The following is a 13,637-nucleotide window of genomic DNA, read 5'->3' as shown; positions in this document are numbered from 1 at the left end:
TTTTTTTTTTTTTAACGAGGGTGAGGTGATTAAATGATTTTATTTAAAACTGTTGGTAGATCGGAGAAAAAAAGAAACACTGCAGGATAATAACAATGCACTAGCAATGTTTTTGTAAGAAGGTAAATATAGAAAGAATTGATTTTAATAATCCAATCATAGTACATTGGGGATTGACCTACTTGACCTGGAAGAAGTGAATACCGGTTAACTGAACCACTTTGACTCAAATGCATCCTATATGTACAGTATATGAAATTAGTCAGCTAAATCCACAACATAAGCATAATATTACAACTTACTTTTGCAAAGACAATGAAGTGACTGCAGTTTTATCATTTTATCAAAAAAAAAAAAAAAACGAACTAAAATACAAATTAAGGACTGTTCCCAGTCTGGACACAGAGGAAGAAACAGCAAAGAGTCATGGCCTAGATCTTGTGCTAGAAACTGATGCAAGAGGATGGGAACTTTTCATCTCCATGCATACCTTTGCATCTCAGCTTAATAATGTGTGTGTGTGTGTTTTCTTCGTTCTGTTGCTGCTTGTCTGAGAGTATATGGGTAAGGAATACCCTAAATTCCTGTCGTGTCTCATTTTGAGGTTGAAACAGTCGGGCGAAAAGGACTGTGCATGACAAAGCTCTGACAGCCTTGACTCTCTGGCTCATTTCAGATTTTTTTACGACGTGGCAAAAAAAGCCTTTGTGTCGGAGATATGAAAAAAAGATATTTTAATAAAATTGTGTTTTCCCAGCATTTCTGTCCATATGACCTACTTGAATGAAATTTACTTCTTTCACTCTCAACATTCAACATTAAAAATCAACATTAAGGCTGCGTCTCATTTCTCTGTCTTACCCCTTACTCTTACCCCTTCCCCTCGTTTTTGCGCGTTCATGTGAGGGGAAGTGGCGTCCCAATTCTCATTTTGATTAAGGGCTAGGGCCAAGGCGTAGGGCTACATAGCCCTTGAAACGAAGTCTGCGGAGGACCACACTTGAAAGAGAGGGGTAGGAATTTCTCAGAAGTGAGTCGCACAAATGTAACTATTTTCAGCAGTTTAATGACACTCGTGTTTTATGATACTTTTAATAAAATGTTCAAGCGGTTTTAATTGTAATGTTTTTGTTTTGAATCGCTAGTTAACCGCTAGCTAGCAGCTATGCGCTATTTGCCGTTTACTAATGTTTTGCTTAGCTATGGTGTCGCCGGCGCCGCCGTTAAATACAATGAATCAACGTCTTTGACTGATGGCACACAAGCGTGCAAAGATAAAGAGAGACCAGGCAATCGATATCACAACCCGAGATGACGGCATCTTCGTTTGTTTATGTCAACGCGTATCGCCTCTGTTGACGTAGCAGCAGCCAGCTAGCGGAAAGGGAAGATGACGCAAACGGTAATCGAGTGGTGTCTCATTTCTTAGAGAAATGTTCTTTTTTCCCTACCCCCCTTCACTCGGTATCGAGGGGCAAGGGGAAGACGCAGACAAAGGGGTAGAGGAAGGGGAAGGGGTAAGACAGAGAAATGAGATTGGCCCTAAGTCTCAATTGACCCCGAGTACTTTCCAAATGCACATTTGTGGTTGCTTATTGAATGATTCTTCACTGCATGTTATTCAAAAGAAAAAAATGACTGAAATTAATTTTCATTGTAACGCTGACATCACTAAGCAGGCTATTGGCTAATGTTAATCAATAGTCAAATAGCTATCTGTGCATTATTGTAGCAAATTTGAATTCAGTCTGACTCCATTCTGATAAAAAAACTCCCTTTTTAACACCCAATTGATTCTCTTCTACAAGCTGAAAATCTTGTTTCAATTGGAAATATGTCACATTATGGAAATAAAATGGGTTTGCGAGCGAACAGCAATTCATGCTGACTTTAAGGTCTCTGCATGAATAACTTTTCAATAAATCAGAAAGCTTCTCCATATTTGGACCCCTTGGAAATATAACATATGCGATTAAATGTCAGGTACATGTAAACACTATTTACACATCTTCTCTATTCTCAATTATCATTCAGTTTCACTGAAGGAATATATGGATAAACAATGAGTTAACCTTGCACTAATGGTTGTTGTTGTAAAGATATGTGGTGGTCACATGAGAACACCTCCCATCTGGTCATGGCCATCAGTGTTACTAACCTAATGTGTCATCTATAAATTATTAACCTCTCATTTTTCAGTACGTTACACTTGGCCACTAAAAAGCATCCTCTGTCATTTTTATAGCCTTGCGTTTCACAGATGTCCAGCACAATTTTATGGGAAGTACACAGTACTGAGGTTATTTACTGCAAGTGTACTTGCATTTACACTAAATGACTTTTAATCGAGCGGTTGACATTAAATGTGATCAGAGAGACAATCAGAAAACAAAGCAGAAACAGAGAGAATTGAAAATGTTCATGTATCTAGGTCTTCTAATTACCTTATATTGGTCTGCAATTAATATCACTAATTCTAATCACTCCATTCTAAACCCACATCTGTCCCTAAAAGAAACTGCCATTTTTAGAGGTGAATCAAAACATAATTTAGTGACTTAATTTACCATTTTTCCTTTTAAGGATCTCCCAAAAATTAGATTTTTTTCCCTCTTCAGATTTAGAAGACTTCTTGACATTTCTCATCAATTTTCTCCCAATAACATTGCTAGGTCGAACACACACACACACATACTTCCACCATCATTCTCAATCTTTTATAACAATTGCAGTGCACGTCCATGTAAAAGCTTTCATAATGCTTTCCCAATGAAAATCAATACAGCCCTGCAAAAGTGAGGTTAGCATTAGCAATCTCCCTTCATTTCTCTCTCTCTCTCTCTCTCTCTCTCTCTCTCTCCCCATGTGTCTCCCACTGTCTCCTGGACCCTCCATCACTGGTCTCCTCCATTAATTTATAATATCTATCTCTGGAGTCGGCCCTCACTAGCATATGCATGGCCCCTCGTGAGCATGCAAGTGTGAGTGTCAAGTGTATCGGCTATCCATCTGACCTGTTGCCTGATCCCAAGTGTGTGTGTTGAGTTACACAGACTCACCTACTGCCCACCTGTCTGACCGTTAACCCTGCACACCCGAGTGGCACGTCTTCGGGTGTGCGTCGGTGCTAGCAACATTAACAAGCCTAGTATATTGATTGCCACTGTGTCTATTAAAATGACAGGAATGTGGGCCGACCTGGGGACAGGATGCAGCCGGTCGATATGTGTTGGCGTGAGTGAGCGTAAAGGAGAGGGGCTATAGCAAAAGTGCCCATCAGCAAAGAGGGAGTTCGGAGTTTCACTTAGGAAAATGCTGAGTTGTGCATTTATAGAAGATGGGAGAGACGTGCAATAGAGAGAGTGAGACAGATATAGGTCAACAAGATTACCATTTTCATTGGCGTTCAATTTCCGAGAGTGCCATTTATGCATGTGTCCGCACACAGGCCTATTTGCAAATTCAGACAGCGGTAGGGTATTGGCTTCCTATCACGCTATACCGTCCCATCATGGAAGCAACAGCCAAGCGCACGCATACACTCACCGTCTGCACCGGGCTCAAGTTAGGCTAGGTCACAAAGCTCCACGGTAGAGGAGTTAATTACAGTGTGATCAATAATTGATTAAACCGTCAGAAAGAGTCCAACAAACTCACCAGTAAGCATTAACGCTCTCTCACACACACCAAACTCTTGGCCGAGTATGAATGCACATGCAGAAGCACATACTACACGACCGAATTCTCTATTAAGCATTTTCAGAGGAAATAAAAGTCAGCAGATTAAGAGGATTGACTCGGTATTGGATTAACCCACCCACTGCGGTCAGGATCACACCAGCATGGATAGATTGATTAGGTCTTGTGAGGCGCACATTTCCCTAACGACTGCATCAGCTGTTTTTTAGGCTCTGGGTAAAGAGATTTACAATCCGACTGTCAGTCATGCTAAAAAGACCAAAAATGACATGTCATTTAGGACTCAATATCTTGCGTGTAGACCTCCGCGGATTTGGTTTAAGCTCCCAACACCTGTCAGAAAATGTAATGCGATCCCAGTGTTCAATTTAACCATGTCTCTCTATAGTATGAGGCCACCCTTTGGTTCGGGCTTGTCCAAAGCACCTGTCAAAGGGTGCACAGGTAATCTTTTTTTAATGCTTTCTGTTAAGTGCTAAGCTAGCAGTTTGGATATGCTGCATTAAATATCTGACCTGGATAAAACTGTAAAGATGACAGATTAAGTAAAAAAAAAAGGACAACTCTGCAAGCCTGCATGGTTTCTCCCTCAAGCGTTTCACGCTCATCCTGTCAAACACACTGTCCAGTTTCCGCTCAAAGCAGGTAGACACACTGTATATTTCACTCTATATTTAACACTTCCAAAAGTGTCAGAAAAATTAAAGACCATGTAAAGGAGTGTCAAAGACAGAAAAATAAAGAGAGTATGATGGAGAGAAGGATAGAAAGCAAGACAGAAGGAGAAAAAGAGAGAGACTGAGCAAGAGGAAAGAGATCTATGGTGGTGTGAGAGAAAATGGGTTACATTTATCCTCTCTTCGACAGTCTATTTTCAGTAGCTACTCCTGGAAAGGAGAGCAGGCAGTTAGCACCGTATAACCTTAACCACTCCACGCGCAGTAACGCAACAACAGTACAGGGTGATTGCAGAAGTTGTTACATTTGTGCTTGTCGTAGTTTTTCTTTTTCTTTTGTATTTGATGAGATATGATTTCGTTAAATTTGCCTCAGAAATACAAATGAACCCCAGGGCCATTGACTAGATACGGGCAAAATATTGTAGCTAAATAGATAGAATCTTGTGTTATCCATCCAGGGAAGCCTGTTCCCGCCTGTAAAATGTAATTGTGACAATACTTCTCATGATTTCAATGTCCCAATTGTGACTTTAGATCTCAAATGTGACTTTATATCTCACAAAGTGGCGTTATATGTAACAATTGCAACTTTATATCTAACAGTGTGGCTTTATTGCTCACAGTTGCAATTTTTGTCTCACAGTGTGACTATATATATCACAGCTTGACTTATTTTTATTTTATTTTAAACATTATCTCACAATTTTATTGAGGTGGAAAATGGCTTTCATATATACCAGCTTATTTCTTGGAAAATCTCATATCAATTTACTCAAAGAAAATAATATGGGAATATCCCACAGGACTCACTGAATTCAGGTTAGTTTTGGGATCCAAATCTAGTTCAAGCTTGAGGCTTTTGTCCTGACAAGCCTTGTAACATTTTTTGTACTTGTTAAAGGTGCAGTGGTGAAACTGAGTCATATATCTATATATTCTTACCTGTTTGCTGTACTTGACAGTTTGGCAGCCATAATCGGAGCACTGGTCTGAGCTGAGTGACATGGCGTCTGCATTACTGGTGCCGTTGCCAGTGAAGGTGTTGGTGGGGGGCAGTTCCTGCACAGCCTGGTGCTTCTTGCCTTCCACGGGTGGTGAGTTGGGTTGAAGATGCACTGCAGGCAAAGGTGAGCTGGACTTGTAATGGCGGGCCAGATCTGGGCTTGACTGGTGACGTCTCGCACTTAGCCTTGGACTGCTGGGGTCTCCATTAGCAGCTGCACAATAACGGGCCGCAATCCTCTCACTGGCACTGCTTGCTTCTTCATCATCCTCTTCTTCATCACCTCCCCCACGTCTGCAGCCATTCACCGTCATAATTCCACTGTATAAAGAACGCTCAGATTTGGCAGTACCATTATTACGCTTGTCTCTGCGTGGTTTGCGCCCACGTTCATTTTGGGAGGCCTGGGCTTGTAGAGGGGGAGGCTGTGGACTGAAAAAGTCCTCTTCTGGCTCTTTCTTGCCAGCCTCATAGCCGTTCTTACCCTGCACCCCACACTGTCGTGCTGTCACAACCAGAAGGATCACCAGAATAACGGCAGCAGCACCAGCCAGGACACCAATAGCAACGCTCAGGCGTTGTTTACCCAGAGCTCTCTCGCTGTCTGGGTCACCTGCAATATCCATATAGAGGGGGATTGCAAGGCTGCGGGCCACCTGAGTGAAAGAGAGACGGACATACAGAGGCAGGAAGAGAGACAGAGAGAGAGAGAGAGAGAGAGAGAGAGAGAGAGAGAGAGAGAGAGAGAGAGAGAGAGAGAGAGAGAGAGAGAGAGAGAGAGAGAGAGCAAAAATGGAAAGTCATAAATGGTGTGTCTGCCCTTTGATAACTGCATCCTCATTTTACATCTATGTCTGCTGAACCATACACGCACACATATACATTCATCCCCACTGCAAGGCCCAGACTTCTCAATTATCATGTCAAGGCTTGGATATTCAATCATAGTTATTCTGCGCAGGCAAGTGTGACTGTGTGTGTGTATGTGTGTGTGTGAGCGTGTTTGTGTAACTTTCATCTTTGTATTTGTGTGTGTTTCCTTCTATCCAATATCCAATGTGGGTCAACAGCAATTTGATGCATGAATATTTATAAACAGCAATATATATATATATATTTTTTTTTTTTTTTAAATGTGCTATTTCGTACTAGGATTTCCTAGTTGTGCAAAGTTATCAGTAAGTTTCTGACTGCAGTTCACTTCTCTGCTCCATCCTCTCATGTGAAATAAAATTATTCATTTCAATTTAAATCTGAACACCCCCCCCCCCCCCATCTCTTAAATTTAAATCTAAAACTTTAATTATTCTTATTTGGTTCTGTTCTACACTGGCTCTTTGTTCAACAGCACAAACAGTTATTGTTTCTCTATATTGAATTACACTTTGTTTGAGTTTATTTGAACAGCATGCTGCAACTGATGTGTCTCACCTGTGCATCCACCAGCGTAGCATTGGCCAAGCTCTCATTGATGAAGACATGCACCAGTGCTGTGGCACAAAGGGAAGGCATGCCACTGTCATTGACCCGGACCACCAAGCGGTGCAGACCCCTGTGTCTTCTCTCCAGGGGCTCTGCCAAGGTTATGACCCCACTACTAGAGCCAATCTCAAACAGACGAAAAGGGTTTCCGCCTACCAGAGCATAGCGGACATCGGCATTAGACCCTGTATCACCATCAGAGGCTATGACTGTGCGGACTACAGTCCGGGCCCCGCTAGCGGATGGCAGGAGGGTGTATGAATCATTAGCGGGTGATGTGATGGATGGCGCGTTGTCATTTTCATCAGTGACAAACAGGGAGACCGTGGCGGTGGCAGACCGTGGCGGTTCTCCGCCATCAACAGCACGCACACGGAATGAGTATGCGCTACGCCGTTCGCGGTCAAAGGATGCAGAGGAGAAAATGGTTCCAGTGTTATTTTCAATGGAGAAAACTTCTTGCTTCCCCTCCTCTCCACCCTCCTCTTCATCGTGCTCAACAAAAAGACTCAACTCTGCATTCTCGCCTTCATCTGCATCGGTAACAGTCACCATGCCGACGGGGCTATTGGTGAGCAGGTTCTCTTTGACATAGAATGTGAAGACTTCCTGGACAAATTTGGGGGCATTGTCGTTTCTGTCTGTGACCTGGACTACGACGGTAGCAGAACCCTGCAGAGACGGGGTGCCCTTATCTCGAGCTATCACACGAAACTCATAGCGTTCCCTCTGCTCTCTATCTAGTGTCCCAGTGGCACGAATATCACCGTTATCAGCATCAATGTAAAAAGCTCCATTAACAGATGGATCCAGTGAGTAGGCAATTTCTGCATTCTTGCCACTGTCTGCATCAGCCGCCACAACAGTGACCACTCTTTCTCCTGGGGCATTATTCTCTGCAAAATGCACTTCCACTAAGCTTTGGGCAAAAGTGGGAGCGTGGTCATTTATGTCCACCACTCGCACCAGAAGGGAACTATTACTAGAGAGGCTTGGGCTACCGGAGTCCACCGCCACGATAGTGACACTATACTCACGAGTAGCTTCATAATCCAAAAGTGCTGAGGTGTGGAGAAAATATTTCTTTTTGTTTCGTTCAAAGGCATCATCCGTGGCTGGTGGAGGTGCTAGAGCTGTCTCACCAGCCGGTTTCAATGTGAATGGAACATCCCCAACCACAGTGCAGGTAACCGCACCATTCTCTCCCTGGTCACGGTCCGACACCTGCACTAACGCCACTGGTGTGTCCACCAACACGTTCTCTGGAACCATTGCAGCGCCATCCCGAACGAGAATTCGTCCAATTTTTCTAATTTCGACTATGGGTACATTGTCATTTTCATCCCTTACATTGAGAACGACTGTAGTGCGGTCAGTGCGGGGTGGTTGGCCACGGTCACGGGCTGTGATGGTGAAACGTAGCTGTGAAACTTCCTCACGGTCTATTCGATGTAGAACACTCAGCCAACCTGATGCCTCATCCAACCTCAGGAGGCGCCGCACTGATTCCGTCGCTGCTCCAAACACATACTCAACTTGCCCGTTCACGCCAACGTCACGATCTGTGGCACGCACCTGCAGGACAGGTGTGCCAGGTGGGGCGTTTTCTGCCATTTCCGCTTCATACACTGCTCTCTCAAAGCGTGGACTGTTGTCGTTGATGTCTGTGATGGACACGCGTAACAGAGCTTGAGAGGAGCGGGACGGGTTGCCGCCATCACGAACGCGTAGCACGAGTTCATAAGAATCCCGCGCTTCACGGTCCAGAGGCCCTTTCACAATCAGCTGAGGCTGTTTCTGTCCTTCAGGTGTGTCGGCAACTTGCAGTTCAAACACGCTGCTTCTGCTGGCAGGCCCCGACCCTGTTTCTGACCCTCTCCTACGGTCACCACCGTTCCCATTTGTTGGGCCATTCGCAGGTCGGCGCAAAGATGACCCCCCATCTCTACTGTCCTGGATAAGTTCATAGCGATCAATGCCGTTGCGACCAAAATCACGATCTGTGGCTGTAGGAAGGAGATAGAGAGTGCCGATTGGGCGATTCTCCTCAACAGATAGTGTGAGTACTGGTGAAGGGAAAGAGGGGGTGTTGTCATTGATGTCTGTGACTACTATACGGCCATCAAACAGATCCACCCAACTCTGCAGGGGACCTATGACTGACACCTCAAAGTTCAAAAAGCACTCATTCTCGTCAAATATCATCTGACACTGCGGCAGCTTCTCTCTGTCAATCCTCCTGGTGCCTGTGGTAAGCTCTCCAGTGACGTTGTCAATTTTGAAGTATTCAGAGCCAGATTCCAAAGCAAAAGTGACATCACCAGTCCCAATCCCAGAGGTGGACAGCCCCAGGTCTGAAGCCACGTTCCCAATGTGCACATCGGCCGGCCCCTCTTCCGCCACGCGGTAGCGCAGCACTGAATTGGCGCTCGGGAGCTGAGTCAGCAGCTGCAGGATAAGCACGAGGTAGCAGCGCGCGGAGTGCACTGCGCCAACGCTCCTGCTCCCCATGACTCTCTCTCTCTCTTTCTCTCTCTCTCTTTCACTCTCTATCTGCAGTTTCCTCCGGTCCAAAACAGACTCGCCACCGAATAATTTCTATAAACGCTTCCTTTGGCAAAATCTTATTTTATCCGACAGTCTTTTAGTTCCCCAGTCACGTTTTCAACACGATACAATAACACATCCACTTTGTGAAGACATCGGCATTGGCGATAAGTCTTTACAGCTCTTTTACGGACAAGAATGTTCCTTTGTGTCTTTTAGGAGTAAGCGAGAGTCAAATTTGAGCAGTTTAAATGACTTTGTCCGGCTCATTGAGATGCTGCGGAGCGCGGGTTCCTCTCGCGCTTTCACTGTTTTAAACTGCAATGCAGTAGAACACAAAAGAGATCTGTCTGTGAATTCAGCTCTCACATTCGCATCCCAGAGCTTTCGCTACTGGCTGGGAAGAAGCCAAAGTGCCTTTTAAAGTCTTTCCCTGAAATTATATATTCTCTTACCTTAAAATACAGCGGGAGGAAAATTGGCAATCTTTTCCCGCAGTCTTACGAGCGCGTGCCAAGCTCTTATAGATTCCTTTACGGTGAACTTGACAAAGAGAAAAGCTTTTCAGTTCGACTTCTCAGAGCACGTAAATTAGCCACTTATGGAAAGATGGAGAGCAGGATAGAGAAGTAGCAACAAAAGCCTTTAGTAATTCCTCCGGAGTCCGTGGTGGATGTGTGTGAAGTGTTTGAGGAAAAAGTCCCGCATTCTCCTCCTCCCCTCACCTGCACGTTCTACTGCACTGCATGTGAACGTCCCTCAAATGATGCTGCAGTCTCTCCCTCACTCTCTCTCAACCTCTCCCTCTCTCTTCCCTCCGTTCACTGCAACACTTCCCTCGCTACGTAACTCGACCGTTCAGATGAAACGGGAGACCGAGAGTGTCTCGAAGGAGCTCGCGCTTTCCTTTTAACCAGTCTAAACGCGCAAATACCGGGGGTGTGTTTGCATACGACCACAAAACAAAACACCTCAGAAGCGAAAAATACACTGATATAACTAGACAAGTCCAGCGAAGCACTTAATTTTCTCAAAACAGAACAACTAATTAAATCAAATAGTTTTCACAGCACTGTCCTAAATGTGAACGGACATTTAAAATTAAGCATCTGTGTCCGTTTAATTTGTTAAATGTGCATCAACACAGCAAAAGCAGTACTTGTTGACACTGAATGTATTTTTTCAAAAAAAAAAAAAAAAACATTTTAAGTAAATATTTTAAATTAAAAATAAAATATGAAGAAAATGTAGTAAAAATAAGTAAAAGAGAAAAGTAAAAGTAGTAAATTTAAAGCTATAAAAATGCATAGCATTAAAAAATATTAAAGAGGTGTAGCCTGCATGTATGATACAAACAAAAAGAAATAAAGCAACGTTTTTATACAAGTGGGAGCTGTTTCATGCAGAGAGACAGTAGCTATGTTATGTTTGGTAGTCTTTCTGTGGTTAGAAGCTGTTTAGAAGGAAAAAGACATAATGGCTGGGGTCAATAGGATCTTTTACAATGGACCAGGCATTTCTAAGCCATATTGGTGTATGGCCTACACAAAAACATACGAAGAAATGTCTTGGGTATTTGGTTGTTTAAGGTCAGTGTGTTCAAGTGTGATCCTTCTTTTGTTACTGCTAAGTTGAATACAATGATGATATAGGCTAATGGTTGTAAGGTTAGTGGTCGAGGTATTTGGTCACCAAATATTTCTTTAAGGAGATTCAACTGTGAAATAAAAACTTCAAAGTGCAGATCGATCGATAGATAGATCTAAACGGTTTTCTTTTTTTTATTATAAGAGACTATTGGGTTGAATAGCTAATGTCATTCCGTTATTTAAAATCCATATTGTTATTATCTTATTGTTTTTTATTATTTTTATTTTGTTTTTTATATATCTTAATCACGAAGAAGTGTTCTCGTTGTCCGAATGCGGCAGTGCGTTTCGCTCATCCTGTGAACAATAAGCATGTCGCCACTCACTCTATCCGGTCCCAGCACGGGCTGCCCCGTAGCCACGCGGATGCGCGAGCGCAATGCAGCACTGAATGAACGTAATACTACAGTCACACACAACAAAAGGAGCAGCCCTTTTCCATCTTTACTCTCCATCCCGTGTCCTCAGTCTCAAACATGCGTTTAATTCGAGGATTGGGATGATTTGAGATTCACGTAGTAGGGTGTCCCTGGTCAATCTCAGTTCGTTTGGTCATCGCAGAGGAGCAGCATCAGATCTCGGCGCGACTCTCCTGCTGCTGCTGCACCGGGGCTGGTTAACATTCCACCGGCGTCAACACACGAGCGTATACTCTGCGTCTCACGCCCTCTGTTGTTCCACCGCGCGCGTTTTGATTTCGCTTCTGCAATCAATCGCCCAGTCGAAGTGGGTGGGAGAGTGGATTCAGCGTTCCTGTCCCGCGAGCACCCTCCATCTTTATCCCATCACGTTAACGCGTAGGTCTAGTTAGCATATGATCCACCGGTGAAACTTTACCATCTGCAGAACACACTCGAATAGCAAACACCCCTGGCTAGACTGCATATAGCTATATCCTCAATTCAAAGCATATGAGAAAAGACAGCACAAAACAAGTCTCCAAGAAAAAGCGATGGGTACAAATAAAATGCACATTATTTATCCTCATCATCTAAGAAGCATTCAAAAGCATCACACTAAAAGGAAGAAAGGTACAGTAGACAGACAGACAGACAGACAGACAGACAGACAGACAGATAGATAGATAGATAGATAGATAGATAGATAGATAGATAGATAGATAGATAGATAGATAGATAGATAGATAGATAGATAGATAGATAGATAGATAGATAGATAGATAGATAGATAGATAGATAGATAGATAGATCTTTGGAATGAAAGGTCGGCCCCACCACTGTGCAATCTTGCATTTTCTAACTGATGCATAGAGTGAGGACATGAATTTTAAACATGTAAAATGAGCTGGGGGAATTGCCTATGTATTGGGAGCACCAATTAGTTCACTGTGCTTTTGTACTTTGTTTTTATGATGATATGTTTGTTTTCAGCATTGTAAAAAAGAACTTTTGTAAATTTGCATGAAATTTCATTATATTCTTCAGCTTTTCTCGACCTGCTCACAGGAGCTTTCCTTATCCTATAATGAATAATACAATCGTGGCACTAATATCTCGATTCTGTTGTATTCAACTGTCACATCAATGACATTATGTTTTCAGTCACATTTATTAAACACAGTTTAGGCTACTCATCTACCTACATGATAGAATTGTATCATTGTTGCTAAAATTGAAAATTTCCAACACATTTTTGACTATACGCTTTATATATTCTATTTATATCATCTATATACAATGGTTATGTTTGGGTTTTGGGGTATAGGGTTGAAGGATCTAAAATGTATCTATAAAATGGTAAAAGGGCAATTATAAAAATATCTTTATGATATAAACGATTAGTAAACATTTTTTTATTGTTTACTGGGCAACGATTAATCGCATCCAAAATAAAAGTTTTTATTTACATAATATATGTGTGTGTACTGTGTATAATTATTTTATAAATACACACACATTTTTATGTATATAATATTTAGATATAATATAAATTATGTATAAATATATTTGCAAATATTTCTTAGATATATACATGTTGTGTATTATATACAAAATAATTATACTCAGTACACACACACACATATAGGCTATGTAAACACAAACATTTATTTTGGATGTGATTAATCGTTGCCCAACACAATACGTAATAATGTTTATGTTTAAATGTTGTCAATATATATTGTACGTTTCATCATCTATCCAAACGTACAAAAATGTACGTTTTGTACCTGTAAATGTTACGTATTAATACCTATTGACAATTAGACCAGGCTGGTTTATAAGACATTTTCACCACTTCCTCTGCACTGTCAGTTGCTAGTTTATTTACAGTCTCTTAAACATGCAATCTGTCAGTGAGCATATCTATCTGTGGCTGATTCGGTCTTTTAGTCCTTATTTTACCAAGGTATCCAAAGATGCAATGCCTCTTGTCTAATGCAAGTCACATAAACCCAAAATACACCGTCAAATATAAAATAATACAAGAGTCAAATAAGAAACATCTAGAATCAAAACCTACAGGGATTCTACTCTGAACACAGTTTTAGCTCTCACTTTCAGTTACAAGGTTTCCATAGTTACATTTCAAAATTAAAGCATCAGAACAGAAAGTTTA

General features: G+C 42.2%; 1 protein-coding gene across 1 annotated transcript in view; it reads right to left on the bottom strand.

Moving 5' to 3' along the window:
• The window catches only part of pcdh7a (protocadherin 7a), a 34,386-nt gene extending 24,237 nt beyond the window's left edge, over positions 1–10,149 (bottom strand). Inside the window, exons 1-3 of the mRNA XM_081361670.1 lie at positions 9,867–10,149; positions 6,814–9,729; positions 5,322–6,038 (exon numbers count right to left, since the gene is read on the bottom strand). Of these exons, the coding sequence (XP_081217796.1) occupies positions 5,322–6,038; positions 6,814–9,375 (3,279 nt within the window). The 5' untranslated portion in view covers positions 9,376–9,729; positions 9,867–10,149. The remainder of the gene's footprint in view (positions 1–5,321; positions 6,039–6,813; positions 9,730–9,866) is intronic.
• Between the last annotated feature and the right edge of the window lie 3,488 nt (positions 10,150–13,637).

This window comes from Scardinius erythrophthalmus, assembly GCF_964197995.2.
Source record: "Scardinius erythrophthalmus genome assembly, chromosome: 3".
Lineage (NCBI taxonomy): Eukaryota > Metazoa > Chordata > Actinopteri > Cypriniformes > Leuciscidae > Scardinius > Scardinius erythrophthalmus.
This window is presented reverse-complemented; position numbering and strand designations above follow the sequence as displayed.